Here is a 17,765-nt window from a genome sequence, read left to right as displayed (position 1 = left end):
ACTGCAGCTGTCCTTGGCTGTTCCCTCCCCTGCTTACACCTATCTGACACTGCAGCTGTCCTTGGCTGTTCCCTCCCCTGCTTACACCTCTCTGACACTGCGGCTGTCCTTGGCTGTCCCCTCCCCTGCTTACACCTCTCTGACACTGCGGCTGTCCTTGGCTGTTCCCTCCCCTGCTTACACCTCTGACTCTGCAATTGTCCTTGGCTGTTCCCTCCCCTGCTTACCCCTCTCTGACACTGCGGCTGTCCTTGGCTGTTCCCCTCCCCTGCTTACACCTCTCTGACACTGCAACTGTCCTTGGCTGTTCCCTCTCCTGCTTACACCTCTCTGACACTGCAACTGTCCTTGGCTGTTCCCTCTCCTGCTTACACCTCTCTGACACTGCAACTGTCCTTGGCTGTTCCCTCTCCTGCTTACACCTCTCTGACACTGCAGCTGTCCTTGGCTGTTCCCTCCCCTGCTTACACCTCTGACTCTGCAGCTGTCCTTGGCTGTTCCCTCCCCTGCTTACACCTCTCTGACACTGCGGCTGTCCTTGGCTGTTCCCTCCCCTGCTTACACCTCTCTGACACTGCGGCTGTCCTTGGCTGTCCCCTCCCCTGCTTACACCTCCCTGACACTTTGGCTGTCCTTGGCTGTTCCCTACCCTGCTTACACCTCTGACTCTGCAGCTGTCCTTGGCTGTTCCCTACCCTGCTTACACCTCTGACTCTGCAGCTGTCCTTGGCTGTTCCCTCCCCTGCTTACACATCTGACTCTGCAGCTGTCATTGGCTGTTCCCTCCCCTGCTTACACCTCTGACTCTGCAGCTGTCCCCTCCCCTGCTTACACCTCCCTGACACTGCGGCTGTCCTTGGCTGTTCCCCTCCTCTGCTTATATGTCTCTGACACTGCGGCTGCCAATGGCTGTTTCCTTCCCTGCTTATACCTTTCTGACACTGCGGCTGTCCCCTCCCCTGCTTACACCTCTCTGATACTGCAGCTGTCACCTCCCCTGCTTACACCTCTCTGACACTGCAGTTGTCCCCTCCCCTGCTTACACCTCTGTGACACTGGCTGTTCCCTCCCCTGCTTAACTGTCTGACGCTGCGGCTGTCCCCTCCCCTGCTTCCACCTCTCTGACACTGCGGCTGTCCCCTCCCCTGCTTACACCTCTCTGACACTGCGGCTGTCCCCTCCCCTGCTTACACCTCTCTGACACTTCGGCTGTCCCCTCCCCTGCTGACACCTCTCTGACACTGCAGCTGTCCCCTCCCCTGCTTACACCTCTGACACTGCAGCTGTCCCCTCCCCTGCTCACACCTCTCTGACACTGCGGCTGTCCCCTCCCCTGCTTACACCTCTCTGACACTGCAGCTGTCCCCTCCCCTGCTTACACCTCTCTGACACTGCAGCTGTCCCCTCCCCTGCTTACACCTCTCTGACACTGCAGCTGTCCCCTCCCCTGCTCACACCTCTCTGACACTGCAGCTGTCCCCTCCCCTGCTTACACCTCTCTGACACTGCGGCTGTCCCCTCCCCTGCTTACACCTCTCTGACACTGCAGCTGTCCCCTCCCCTGCTTACACCTCTGACACTGCAGCTGTCTCCTCCCCTGCTCACACCTCTCTGACACTGCAGCTGTCTCCTCCCCTGCTCACACCTCTCTGACACTGCAGCTGTCCCCTCCCCTGCTTACACCTCTCTGACACTGCAGCTGTCCCCTCCCCTGCTTACACCTCTCTGACACTGCAGCTGTCTTCTCCCCTGCTTAAACCTCTCTGACACTGCGGCTGTCCCCTCCCCTGCTCACACCTCTCTGACATTGCAGCTGTCCCCTGCCTACACCTCTCTGACACTGCAGCTGTCTCCTCTCCTGCTTACACCTCTCTGACACTGCAGCTGTCCCTTCCCCTGCTCACACCTCTCTGACACTGCAGCTGTCTTCTCCCCTGCTTACACCTCTCTGACACTGCGGCTGTCCCCTCCCTTGCTTACACCTCTCTGACACTGCAGCTGTTTTCTCCCCTGCTCACACCTCTCTGACACTGCAGCTGTCCTCTCCCCTGCCTACACCTCTGTGACACTGCGGCTATCACCTCCCCTGCTTACACCTCTGTGACATTGGCTGTTCCCTCCCCTGCTTAACTGTCTGACGCTGCGGCTTTCCTTGGTGGTAGGAGGAGGGGTTGTTGTCACACAGTCAGTGTTTGTGTCTCTGTACTGCCACCCAGGCTGACCTTTGGCCTCTGTTGTGTCTTGGCAGATACACGGCACCGTGCGAGTGATTCTGGCTCCACTGATGTCTGACAAGCCGTTTGCCGGAGCCATCACTTTCTTCTTCCTCCGGAAGCCGGTAAGACCCAATGCAAAGCTATTCATCAAGAACTGCAGAGTGTAGAGTAATCGTCAGCAACCAACCAAGTCCTTTCTGAATAAAGAACAGTATCTGATTGGTTGCTGCACTTCTGTCTATCAGCCATATCTCTGAGATCTGTTCTACAATATTGGACATGTACCGCAGCAGATGGTATTGGAAGCTGCTGCCTATTGGCTGCTGTAGGACCCGCCTTCCTCGGAACCCCGTAGAAAAGGCCATGGCCAGCCTGTAGCCATTCCCTGCGATATATACTGGATATTGTAGATGTAGAATCGCAGGCTTCTCGTGTCTGTGATGTGCGATATGTGTGGTTAAGGCAAATACTGCTAGACTGGATGTGTATTAGTTTTATTATGAAATACACTTATGCTGTGGCTGTGGTATAGTAGCACTCTTCTTACTGTCATTATGTCACAGGGATGTTGATTGGGGAGCCATGTTTAGCTGTGGCTTCAACTCACTCCGGCAAACTCCTTAAAGGACACCTGAAGTGACAGGGACATGGAGGCTGCCATATTTATTTTGTGCCCCGGATTTCAAACTGGCTTACAAATTCGACTTGTAAAATCCATGATCCAGATTTGACTTTAACGTTAATAGCAAAGACCCCATACATGCCCCAATCCCCAAAATTGCATGGATTATAAAGGTGATCAGTGGCTACAACTTAACCTCCCTGGTGGTATGCCCGACACAGTATCGGGCTAGCAGCCGCAGGGGATTGCATCGTCCCGGGAGGATTTTTTAAAATAAAATGAGTTAATTATTGTTAAGCTAGCACTTTGCTAGCTAACTATGGTGCCCAAGTCGCTCCGGTCCCCTCCGATCGCCCCCAGGGATCCTGTGATGGTGCAGCCTCTCAATCAGCACTCGGCTTCACTATGGGGAGGATCGGAACTGAGCATGACGTCCTGTCCAATCATCGCCATAGCGACGAGTGATGCTGATTAGGAAGCTGCGGCTCTCGTGGGATCGCGGACGGGTGAGTGTTGCTGGCGATGATCGGAGGGGTTGGAGAGGTTCCGGGGGGCTTGGGCAGTAAAGTTAGCTAGCCTAATGCTAGTTAACGTAACAAAAAAAAATGAATTAAAAAAATCTCTCCCGCGGACGAAGCCAAAAAGACCTTATACTTTTTGAGATAATCGATTTTAAAGGTTCAAAGGAAATTTCAAAGGAAAAAAGTATACATGTAAATGCAGTTAATACATTAACTGACTGTCATTACCGCATTTAAATGTATACTATTTTCCTTTGAGCCTTTAAAATCCATGATCTCAAAAACTATAAGGTCTGTTTTGGAAAACCTTTTCCTCTTGTTCCCGCTGTTCTCCTTCACATATCCTCCAATTATTGGTGTTTAAGGGGTCTTTGCTATTAACTGCTAAAGGCGGCAGCTTTTTAGCTTATACTCACGGATATTTTTTCCGTCCGCACGGGCCAAATCTGCAAAATAACGTCCGCATCCGCGATTGAATTCTGATTGATTCCCGATCACGGATTTGGATCCTGATGTCGGATTGTGAAACAATGCTGGTGAATCAGAGCTATGCCGCGATCAGATTGTATCCGACCACCACAGCTCTCCCTACATGTTGTCATAACCCGGAAATAAGTGCTGAGCTTTCTTAGGCCTCTTGCACACTGCAAGCGATTCCGATTCAGATTCCGCTTTTTAATCAGTTTTTACATCCGATTCAGATTCCGTTTTGCAGTGTGCAGGGAGCAAACTGCAAATCGAAATCTGAATCGGATGTAAAAACTGATTAAAAAGCGGAATCTGAATCGGAATCACTTGCAGTGTGCAAGAGGCCTTACATTGTGGTGTTATACGTTCTGTCATGTTTATGGATTCCTAATGGTAATTCCATTCATTTTACATCTTTAGCACCTGGAAATTAATTGGACCGGCTTGACAAACATCCTGGATATCCCCGGAGTCAGGTAATGATCTATACAGATTCCCGGAGTCGGGTAATGATCTATACAGATTCCCAGTCAGGTAATGATCTATACAGATTCCTGGAGTCGGGTAATGATCTATACAGATTCCCAGTCAGGTAATGATCTATACAGATTCCCGGAGTCGGGTAATGATCTATACAGATTCCCGGAGTCGGGTAATGATCTATACAGATTCCCGGAGTCGGGTAATGATCTATACAGATTCCCGGAGTCGGGTAATGATCTATACAGATTCCCAGTCAGGTAATGATCTATACAGATTCCTGGAGTCGGGTAATGATCTATACAGATTCCCGGAGTCGGGTAATGATCTATACAGATTCCCGGAGTCGGGTAATGATCTATACAGATTCCCGGAGTCGGGTAATGATCTATACAGATTCCCAGTCAGGTAATGATCTATACAGATTCCTGGAGTCGGGTAATGATCTATACAGATTCCCGGAGTCGGGTAATGATCTATACAGATTCCCGGAGTCGGGTAATGATCTGTACAGATTCCCGGAGTCGGGTAATGATCTGTACAGATTCCCGGAGTCGGGTAATGATCTGTACAGATTCCCGGAGTCGGGTAATGATCTGTACAGATTCCCGGAGTCGGGTAATGATCTGTACAGATTCCCGGAGTCGGGTAATGATCTGTACAGATTCCCGGAGTCGGGTAATGATCTGTACAGATTCCCGGAGTCGGGTAATGATCTGTACAGATTCCCGGAGTCGGGTAATGATCTGTACAGATTCCCGGAGTCGGGTAATGATCTGTACAGATTCCCGGAGTCGGGTAATGATCTGTACAGATTCCCGGAGTCGGGTAATGATCTGTACAGATTCCCGGAGTCGGGTAATGATCTGTACAGATTCCCGGAGTCGGGTAATGATCTGTACAGATTCCCGGAGTCGGGTAATGATCTGTACAGATTCCCGGAGTCGGGTAATGATCTGTACAGATTCCCGGAGTCGGGTAATGATCTGTACAGATTCCCGGAGTCGGGTAATGATCTGTACAGATTCCCGGAGTCGGGTAATGATCTGTACAGATTCCCGGAGTCGGGTAATGATCTGTACAGATTCCCGGAGTCGGGTAATGATCTGTACAGATTCCCGGAGTCGGGTAATGATCTGTACAGATTCCCGGAGTCGGGTAATGATCTGTACAGATTCCCGGAGTCGGGTAATGATCTGTACAGATTCCCGGAGTCGGGTAATGATCTGTACAGATTCCCGGAGTCGGGTAATGATCTGTACAGATTCCCGGAGTCGGGTAATGATCTGTACAGATTCCCGGAGTCGGGTAATGATCTGTAGATCGCCTGAATATTCCTCAGTATTTGTGTTCTAGATATGGGGCTTCCTTGTGCTCCTTTTGGTAAGCTGAAGTGGAGAGAGGCTGAAGAAGTTGGCAGGTGTGTCCCTTGCTGCCCACTAGGCCCCAGGCACCTGCCTATGTTGCCTAGTGGATGTTCCTGCTCTGCTTGGCCCGATAGCTCCCGGCTGCCTCCTCCACTCGGAGTGACACAATAGTTCTCCTGGCAGCTGCACCACAATTGTGGAACCGGAATATCCAGTTTTTCGGGATTGAGTTATTGCTGAGGAGAGAAGCAGATGGGAGTGTCCCCTGGCTGCAGACAGCGCACATTCATTGTCACAGCGCCAACCCCCAGCCCTAAGGACAAACACTGAGTGACATTGTTACACCGTCCCTGCGTGCTGAGACAGATCTGCTTCCGAGTGCAGGAGATACAGGCACTGACATCATGCATACACTGTGACACAGGAGCACAGATACCCCGCGTGTACTGCAGTGCAGGAGATACAGGCACTGACATCATGCATACACTGTGACACAGGAGCACAGATACCCCGTGTGTAGAGCAGTGCAGGAGATACAGGCACTGACATCATGCATACACTGTGACACAGGAGCACAGATACCCCGTGTGTACATCAGTGCAGGAGACACAGGCACTGACATCATGCATACACTGTGACACAGGAGCACAGATACCCCGTGTGTACAACAGTGCAGGAGATACAGGCACTGACATCATGCATACACTGTGACACAGGAGCACAGATACCCCGTGTGTACAACAGTGCAGGAGATAAAGGCACTGACATCATACATACACTGTGACACAGGAGCACAGATACCCCGTGTGTAGAGCAGTGCAGGAGATACAGGCACTGACATCATGCATACACTGTGACACAGGAGCACAGATACCCCGTGTGTACAGCAGTGCAGGAGATACAGGCACTGACATCATGCATACACTGTGACACAGGAGCACAGATACCCCGCGTGTACTGCAGTGCAGGAGATACAGGCACTGACATCATGCATACACTGTGACACAGGAGCACAGATACCCCGTGTGTAGAGCAGTGCAGGAGATACAGGCACTGACATCATGCATACACTGTGACACAGGAGCACAGATACCCCGTGTGTACAACAGTGCAGGAGATACAGGCACTGACATCATGCATACACTGTGACACAGGAGCACAGATACCCCGTGTGTACAGCAGTGCAGGAGATACAGGCACTGACATCATGCATACACTGTGACACAGGAGCACAGATACCCCGCGTGTAGAGCAGTGCAGGAGATACAGGCACTGACATCATGCATACACTGTGACACAGGAGCACAGATACCCCGTGTGTACAACAGTGCAGGAGATACAGGCACTGACATCATGCATACACTGTGACACAGGAGCACAGATACCCCGTGTGTACAGCAGTGCAGGGGATACAGGCACTGACATCATACATACACTGTGACACAGGAGCACAGATACCCCGTGTATACAACAGTGCAGGAGATACAGGCACTGACATCATGCATACACTGTGACACAGGAGCACAGATACCCCGTGTGTACAGCAGTGCAGGAGATACAGGCACTGACATCATGCATACACTGTGACACAGGAGCACAGATACCCCGTGTGTAGAGCAGTGCAGGAGATACAGGCACTGACATCATGCATACACTGACACAGGAGCACAGATACCCCGCGTGTACAGCAGTGCAGGAGATACAGGCACTGACATCATGCATACACTGTGACACAGGAGCACAGATACCCCGTGTGTACAGCAGTGCAGGAGATACAAGCACTGACATCATGCATACACTGTGACACAGGAGCACAGACACCCCGTGTGTACAGCAGTGCAGGAGATACAAGCACTGACATCATGCATACACTGTGACACAGGAGCACAGACACCCCGTGTGTACAGCAGTGCAGGAGATACAGGCACTGATATCATGCATACACAGTGACACAGGAGCACAGATACCCCATGTGTACAGCAGTGCAGGAGATACAGGCACTGACATCATGCATACACTGTGACACAGGAGCACAGATACCCCGTGTGTACAGCAGTGCAGGAGATACAAGCACTGACATCATGCATACACTGTGACACAGGAGCACAGATACCCCGTGTGTACAGCAGTGCAGGAGATACAAGCACTGACATCATGCATACACTGTGACACAGGAGCACAGACACCCCGTGTGTACAGCAGTGCAGGAGATACAGGCACTGACATCATGCATACACTGTGACACAGGAGCACAGATACCCCGTGTGTAGAGCAGTGCAGGAGATACAGGCACTGACATCATGCATACACTGTGACACAGGAGCACAGATACCCCGCGTGTACTGCAGTGCAGGAGATACAGGCACTGACATCATGCATACACTGTGACACAGGAGCACAGATACCCCGCGTGTACAGCAGTGCAGGAGATACAGGCACTGACATCATGCATACACTGTGACACAGGAGCACAGATACCCCGCGTGTACTGCAGTGCAGGAGATACAGGCACTGACATCATGCATACACTGTGACACAGGAGCACAGATACCCCGCGTGTACTGCAGTGCAGGAGATACAGGCACTGACATCATGCATACACTGTGACACAGGAGCACAGATACCCCGCGTGTACTGCAGTGCAGGAGATACAGGCACTGACATCATGCATACACTGTGACACAGGAGCACAGATACCCCGCGTGTACTGCAGTGCAGGAGATACAGGCACTGACATCATGCATACACTGTGACACAGGAGCACAGATACCCCGTGTGTAGAGCAGTGCAGGAGATACAGGCACTGACATCATGCATACACTGTGACACAGGAGCACAGATACCCCGCGTGTACTGCAGTGCAGGAGATACAGGCACTGACATCATGCATACACTGTGACACAGGAGCACAGATACCCCGCGTGTACTGCAGTGCAGGAGATACAGGCACTGACATCATGCATACACTGTGACACAGGAGCACAGATACCCCGTGTGTAGAGCAGTGCAGGAGATACAGGCACTGACATCATGCATACACTGTGACACAGGAGCACAGATACCCCGTGTGTACAACAGTGCAGGAGATACAGGCACTGACATCATGCATACACTGTGACACAGGAGCACAGATACCCCGTGTGTACAGCAGTGCAGGAGATACAGGCACTGACATCATACATACACTGTGACACAGGAGCACAGATACCCCGTGTGTACATCAGTGCAGGAGACACAGGCACTGACATCATGCATACACTGTGACACAGGAGCACAGATACCCCGCGTGTACTGCAGTGCAGGAGATACAGGCACTGACATCATGCATACACTGTGACACAGGAGCACAGATACCCCGTGTATACAACAGTGCAGGAGATACAGGCACTGACATCATGCATACACTGTGACACAGGAGCCCAGATACCCCGTGTGTACAGCAGTGCAGGAGATACAGGCACTGACATCATGCATACACTGTGACACAGGAGCACAGATACCCCGTGTGTACAGCAGTGCAGGAGATACAGGCACTGACATCATGCATACACTGTGACACAGGAGCACAGATACCCCGTGTGTACAACAGTGCAGGAGACACAGGCACTGACATCATACATACACTGTGACACAGGAGCCCAGATACCCCGTGTGTACAGCAGTGCAGGAGATACAGGCACTGACATCATACATACACTGTGACACAGGAGCACAGATACCCCGTGTGTACAACAGTGCAGGAGATACAGGCACTGACATCATGCATACACTGTGACACAGGAGCACATATACCCCGTGTGTACAGCAGTGCAGGAGATACAAGCACTGACATCATGCATACACTGTGACACAGGAGCACAGATACCCTGTGTGTACAGCAGTGCAGGAGATACAGGCACTGACATCATGCATACACTGTGACACAGGAGCACAAACACCCCGTGTGTACAGCAGTGCAGGAGATACAAGCACTGACATCATGCATACACTGTGACACAGGAGCACAGATACCACGTGTGTACAGCAGTGCAGGAGATACAGGCACTGACATCATGCATACACTGTGACACAGGAGCACATATACCCCGTGTGTACAGCAGTGCAGGAGATACAAGCACTGACATCATGCATACACTGTGACACAGGAGCACAGATACCCTGTGTGTACAGCAGTGCAGGAGATACAGGCACTGACATCATGCATACACTGTGACACAGGAGCACAAACACCCCGTGTATACAGCAGTGCAGGAGATACAGGCACTGACATCATGCATACACTGTGACACAGGAGCACAGATACCCCGTGTGTACAGCAGTGCAGGAGATACAGGCACTGACATCATGCATACACTGTGACACAGGAGCACAGATACCCCATGTGTACAGCAGTGCAGGAGACACAGGCACTGATATCATGCATACACTGTGACACAGGAGCACAGATACCCCGTGTGTACAGCAGTGCAGGAGATACAGGCACTGACATCATGCATACACTGTGACACAGGAGCACAGATACCCCGTGTGTACAGCAGTGCAGGAGATACAGGCACTGACATCATGCATACCCTGTGACACAGGAGCACAGATACCCCGTGTGTACAGCAGTGCAGGAGACACAGGCACTGATATCATGCATACACTGTGACACAGGAGCACAGATACCCCGTGTGTACAGCAGTGCAGGAGATACAGGCACTGACATCATGCATACACTGTGACACAGGAGCACAGATACCCCGTGTGTACAGCAGTGCAGGAGATACAGGCACTGACATCATGCATACACTGTGACACAGGAGCACAGATACCCCGTGTGTACAACAGTGCAGGAGATACAGGCACTGACATCATGCATACACTGTGACACAGGAGCACAGATACCCCGCGTGTACTGCAGTGCAGGAGATACAGGCACTGACATCATGCATACACTGTGACACAGGAGCACAGATACCCCGTGTGTAGAGCAGTGCAGGAGATACAGGCACTGACATCATGCATACACTGTGACACAGGAGCACAGATACCCCGTGTGTACAACAGTGCAGGAGATACAGGCACTGACATCATGCATACACTGTGACACAGGAGCACAGATACCCCGTGTGTACATCAGTGCAGGAGACACAGGCACTGACATCATGCATACACTGTGACACAGGAGCACAGATACCCCGTGTGTACAACAGTGCAGGAGATACAGGCACTGACATCATGCATACACTGTGACACAGGAGCACAGATACCCCGTGTGTACAACAGTGCAGGAGATACAGGCACTGACATGCATACACTGTGACACAGGAGCACAGATACCCCGCGTGTACTGCAGTGCAGGAGATACAGGCACTGACATCATGCATACACTGTGACACAGGAGCACAGATACCCCGTGTGTAGAGCAGTGCAGGAGATACAGGCACTGACATCATGCATACACTGTGACACAGGAGCACAGATACCCCGTGTGTACATCAGTGCAGGAGACACAGGCACTGACATCATGCATACACTGTGACACAGGAGCACAGATACCCCGTGTGTACAACAGTGCAGGAGATACAGGCACTGACATCATGCATACACTGTGACACAGGAGCACAGATACCCCGTGTGTACAGCAGTGCAGGAGACACAGGCACTGACATCATGCATACACTGTGACACAGGAGCACAGATACCCCGTGTGTACAGCAGTGCAGGAGATACAGGCACTGACATCATGCATACACTGTGACACAGGAGCACAGATACCCCGCGTGTACTGCAGTGCAGGAGATACAGGCACTGACATCATGCATACACTGTGACACAGGAGCACAGATACCCCGCGTGTACTGCAGTGCAGGAGATACAGGCACTGACATCATGCATACACTGTGACACAGGAGCACAGATACCCCGTGTGTACAGCAGTGCAGGAGATACAGGCACTGACATCATGCATACACTGTGACACAGGAGACCAGATACCCCGTGTGTACAGCAGTGCAGGAGATACAGGCACTGACATTATGCATACACTGTGACACAGGAGCACAGATACCCCGTGTGTACAGCAGTGCAGGAGATACAGGCACTGACATCATGCATACACTGTGACACAGGAGCACAGATACCCCGTGTGTACAGCAGTGCAGAAGATACAGGCACTGACATCATGCATACACTGTGACACAGGAGCACAGATACCCCACGTGTACAGCAGTGCAGGAGACACAGGCACTGACATGAATACACTGTGACACAGGAGCACAGATACCCCGCGTGTACAGCAGTGCAGGAGATACAGGCACTGACATCATGCATACACTGTGACACAGGAGCACAGATACCCCGTGTATACAGCAGTGCAGGAGATACAGACACTGACATCATGCATACACTGTGACACAGGAGCACAGATACCCTGTGTATACAGCAGTGCAGGAGATACAGGCACTGACATCCTGCATACACTGTGACACAGGAGCACAGATACCCCGCATGTACAGCAGTGCAGGAGATACAGGCACTGACATGCATACACTGTGACACAGGAGCACAGATACCCCGTGTGTACAGCAGTGCAGGAGATACAGGCACTGACATCATGCATACACTGTGACACAGGAGCACAGATACCCCGTGTGTACAGCAGTGCAGGAGATACAGGCACTGACATCATGCATACACTGTGACACAGAAGCACAGATACCCCGCGTGTGCAGGAGATACAGGCACTGACATCATGCATACACTGTGACACAGGAGCACAGATACCACGTGTGTACAGCAGTGCAGGAGATACAGGCACTGACATAATGCATACACTGTGACACAGGAGCACAAACACCCCGTGTATACAGCAGTGCAGGAGATACAGGCACTGACATTATGCATACACTGTGACACAGGAGCACAGATACCCCGCCTGTACAGCAGTGCAGGAGATACAGGCACTGACATCATGCATACACTGTGGCACAGGAGCACAGATACCCCGTGTATACAGCAGTGCAGGAGATACAGGCACTGACATCATGCATACACTGTGACACAGGAGCACAGATACCCCGTGTGTACAGCAGTGCAGGAGATACAGGCACTGACATCATGCATACACTGTGACACAGGAGCACAGATACCCCGTGTATACAGCAGTGCAGGAGATACAGGCACTGACATCATGCATACACTGTGGCACAGGAGCACAGATACCCCGTGTGTACAGCAGTGCAGGAGATACAGGCACTGACATCATGCATACACTGTGACACAGATACCCCGTGTGTACAACAGTGCAGGAGATACAGGCACTGACATCATGCATACACTGTGACACAGGAGCACAGATACCCCGTGTATACATTAGTGCAGGAGATACAGGCACTGACATCATGCATACACTGTGACACAGGAGCACAGATACCCCGTGTATACAGCAGTGCAGGAGATACAGGCACTGACATCATGCATACACTGTGACACAGGAGCACAGATACCCCGTGTATACAGCAGTGAAGGAGATACAGGCACTGACATCATGCATACACTGTGACACAGGAGCACAGATACCCCATGTGTACAACAGTGCAGGAGATACAGGCACTGACATCATGCGTACACTGTGACACAGGAGCACAGATACCCCGTGTGTACAGCAGTGCAGGAGATACAGGCACTGACATCATGCATACACTGTGACACAGGAGCACATATACCCCGTGTGTACAACAGTGCAGGAGATACAGGCACTGACATCATGCATACACTGTGACACAGGAGCACAGATACCCCGTGTGTACAGCAGTGCAGGAGATACAGGCACTGACATCATGCATACACTGTGACACAGGAGCACAGACACCCCGTGTGTACAGCAGTGCAGGAGATACAGGCACTGACATCATGCATACACTGTGACACAGGGGCACAGATACCCCGTGTGTACAGCAGTGCAGGAGATACAAGCACTGACATCATGAATACACTGTGACACAGGAGCACAGATACCCCGTGTATAACAGTGCAGGAGATACAGGCACTGATATCATGCATACACAGTGACACAGGAGCACAGATACCCCATGTGTACAGCAGTGCAGGAGATACAGGCACTGACATCTTGCATACACTGTGACACAGGAGCACAGATACCCCGTGTGTACAGCAGTGCAGGAGATACAAGCACTGACATCATGCATACACTGTGACACAGGAGCACAGATACCCCGTGTGTACAGCAGTGCAGGAGATACAAGCACTGACATCATGCATACACTGTGACACAGGAGCACAGACACCCCGTGTGTACAGCAGTGCAAGAGATACAGGCACTGACATCATGCATACACTGACACAGGAGCACAGATACCACGCGTGTACAGCAGTGCAGGAGATACAGGCACTGACATCATGCGTACACTGTGACACAGGAGCACAGATACCCCGTGTGTACAGCAGTGCAGGAGATACAGGCACTGACATCATGCATACACTGTGACACAGGAGCACAGATACTCCGTGTGTACAGCAGTGCAGGAGATACAAGCACTGACATCATGCATACACTGTGACACAGGAGCACATATACCCCGTGTGTACAGCAGTGCAGGAGATACAGGCACTGACATCATGCATACACTGTGACACAGGAGCACATATACCCCGTGTGTACATCAGTGCAGGAGACACAGGCACTGACATCATGCATACACTGTGACACAGCGGCACAGATACCCCGCGTGTACAGCAGTGCAGTAGATACAGGCACTGACATCATGCATACACTGACACAGGAGCAGATACCCCGTGTATACAACAGTGCAGGAGATACAGGCACTGACATCATGCATACACTGTGACACAGGGGCACAGATACCCCGTGTGTACAGCAGTGCAGGAGATACAGGCACTGACATCATGCATACACTGACACAGGAGCAGATACCCCGTGTATACAACAGTGCAGGAGATACAGGCACTGACATCATGCATACACTGTGACACAGCAGCACAGATACCCCGTGTGTACAGCAGTGCAGGAGATACAGGCACTGACATCATGCATACACTGTGACACAGGAGCACAGATACCCAGTGTGTACAGCAGTGAAGGAGATACAGGCACTGACATCATGCATACACTGTGACACCGGAGCACAGATACCCCGTGTGTACAGCAGTGCAGGAGATACAAGCACTGACATCATGCATACACTGTGACACAGGAGCACAGATACCCCGTGTATAACAGTGCAGGAGATACAGGCACTGATATCATGCATACACAGTGACACAGGAGCACAGATACCCCATGTGTACAGCAGTGCAGGAGATACAAGCACTGACATCATGCATACACTGTGACACAGGAGCACAGACACCCCGTGTATACAGCAGTGCAGGAGATACAGGCACTGACATCATACATACACTGTGACACAGGAGCACAGATACCCCGTGTATACAGCAGTGCAGGAGATACAGGCACTGACATCATGCATACACTGTGACACAGGAGCACAGATACCCCGTGTGTACAACAGTGCAGGAGATACAGGCACTGACATCATGCATACACTGTGACACAGATACCCCGTGTGTACAACAGTGCAGGAGATGCAGGCACTGACATCATGCATACACTGTGACACAGGAGCACAGATACCCCGTGTATACAGCAGTGCAGGAGATACAGGCACTGACATCATGCATACACTGTGACACAGGAGCACAGATACCCCGTGTGTACAACAGTGCAGGAGATACAGGCACTGACATCATGCATACACTGTGACACAGGAGCACAGATACTCCGTGTGTACAACAGTGCAGGAGATGCAGGCACTGACATCATGCATACACTGACACAGTAGCAGGATGGCAACAAAGGCCTAAATCAGTGGTCCCCAAACGTTTTGGTTGGAGGGCGGGGTCAACATACTTCAGACTGCTGGGGGGCGGAGTATACATAAAATGATGTAGGAGTCTGCGGGCCAAACAGTGAAGCATACACAGGTGACAACCTGCAGTCCAATTGGATAGCAGTATCACCTGTCACCTGATGTGGAATGTGATTGGAAACCAGCAAATGACTGCTCTCTAGCTTCCATGTGGATGGGTGGAGCCAGCACTGCTATTCTATATGTGGACCACCAATATATAAAGATGTAGCTGACTACATCTATAAGTAATACATTTTGTATGTGGGGGAGCCGTTAAAAAAGCCTCAGGGGGCCACATTCGGCCTGCGGGCCTTAGATTGAGGACCACTGGCCTAGGGCAACTGCTGCCCAAGGGAGGACTGGACACAGAAGAGGGGGCTGAATACAGCGAGAAGCAGATGGAAGAGAAGCAAAGCTGCACAGGGAATGGGAGGAGCCTGCTGTACATGGATGTTACACATAAGAGAAGGGGCTGCACATGCAATGGGAGAGGCTGCTGTACATGAAGCTTAGACATGGAGTAGGGGGCTGCAAATGGAATGGGAGGGGGCTGATGTACATGGATGTTACAAATGGAAGTGGGTGCTGCACATGGATGTTACACATGGAAGAGGGGGCTGCATATGGACTGGGAGGGGGCTGCTGTACAAGGATGTTGCACATGGAAAAGGGGGCAGCACAAAGAATGGGAGGGGCCAGGGATGAGCCTGGGGTGCCTGGCACCTGGGTGCAAGATTTTCTCTGGCGCCTATGGGAGTGGTTAAATTAACCGCGCCCAACCACATAACCACACCCATGTCCTGCCTAATCACACCCACACCTTCCACCTCTTTCCGCATTCATGTGATACCCCATTCCTACCCCTCTTCCGTGGGCTTGCTCCTGGCTGGCTTTGGCTTCCTGCGAGTCTGCTAGTCTCTGGACTGACTCAGGCTGAGAGGCTCTGCGAGTGCAACGCAGTCACACACTGCGTATTTATGGCTGCCTGCGGCCACCCTACTCTCGCTCGCTGACGTCGGCTCCTCCCCCCTGCCAAGCCCAAGTGTGAGGTGAGCTGCCTGTATCTTACTCGTTGCGCCGCACAGCCTGCCAGTGTTGCCAACCTTTCACGTTATTTTTTACTGACAAATACCTAAAAATTTACCGACAAAAAATATTTTTACTGACAAAATTTCCCCCCTAAATGCACATAAGAGACACCGTTTCAGCAGTAAATGCACATAAGAAACCTCTTTTCACCAGTAAATGTACATAAGACACAGCTTTTCACCAGTAAATGTACATAAGACACAGCTTTCCACCAGTAAATGTACATAAGAGACCGCTTTTCACCACTAAATGCACATAAGAGACAGCTTTTCACCACTAAATGCACATAAGAGACAGCTTTTCACCACTAAATGCACATAAGAGACAGCTTTTCACCAGTAAATGCACGTAATGACAGACAGCCTTTCATCAGTAAATGCACATAATGACAAACAGCCAGTGTCCCCAGTATATGTAGCCAGCCTGGACCCCTTTAGGCAGTGAGTGACAGGGAGCCCTTTAGGCAGTGAGTGACAGGGAGCCCTTTAGGCAGTGAGTGACAGGGAGCCCTTTAGGCAGTGAGTGACAGGGAGCCCTTTAGGCAGTGAGTGACAGGGAGCCCTTTAGGCAGTGAGTGACAGGGAGCCCTTTAGGCAGTGAGTGACAGGGAGCCCCTTTAGGCAGTGAGTGACAGGGAGCCCCTTTAGGCAGTGAGTGACAGGGAGCCCCTTTAGGCAGTGAGTGACAGGGAGCCCCGTGTAGCAGTGAGTGACAGGGAGCCCCGTGTAGCAGTGAGTGACAGGGAGCCCCGTGTAGCAGTGAGTGACAGGGAGCCCCGTGTAGCAGTGAGTGACAGGGACCCCGTGTAGCAGTGAGTGACAGGGACCCCGTGTAGCAGTGAGTGACAGGGACCCCGTGTAGCAGTGAGTGACAGGGACCCCGTGTAGCAGTGAGTGACAGGGAGCCCTTTAGGCAGTGAGTGACAGGGAGCCCCTTTAGGCAGTGAGTGACAGGGACCCCGTGTAGCAGTGAGTGACAGGGACCCCCGTGTAGCAGTGAGTGACAGGGACCCCCGTGTAGCAGTGAGTGACAGGGACCCCCGTGTAGCAGTGAGTGACAGGGACCCC

At 51.6% G+C, this 17,765-nt stretch overlaps 1 protein-coding gene across 4 annotated transcripts in view; it reads left to right on the top strand.

Moving 5' to 3' along the window:
- ESYT3 (extended synaptotagmin 3) overlaps window positions 1-17,765 on the top strand; it is a 112,140-nt gene that overhangs the window by 54,706 nt on the left and 39,669 nt on the right. For all 4 annotated transcript variants that reach the window (XM_068246322.1, XM_068246321.1, XM_068246320.1 and 1 more), the window contains exons 6-7: window positions 2,249-2,338; window positions 4,248-4,303. In XM_068246322.1, the coding sequence (XP_068102423.1) occupies window positions 2,249-2,338; window positions 4,248-4,303 (146 nt within the window). The remainder of the gene's footprint in view (window positions 1-2,248; window positions 2,339-4,247; window positions 4,304-17,765) is intronic.

This window comes from Hyperolius riggenbachi, chromosome 7 (assembly GCF_040937935.1).
Source record: "Hyperolius riggenbachi isolate aHypRig1 chromosome 7, aHypRig1.pri, whole genome shotgun sequence".
Classification (NCBI taxonomy): Eukaryota; Metazoa; Chordata; class Amphibia; order Anura; family Hyperoliidae; genus Hyperolius; species Hyperolius riggenbachi.
This window is presented reverse-complemented; position numbering and strand designations above follow the sequence as displayed.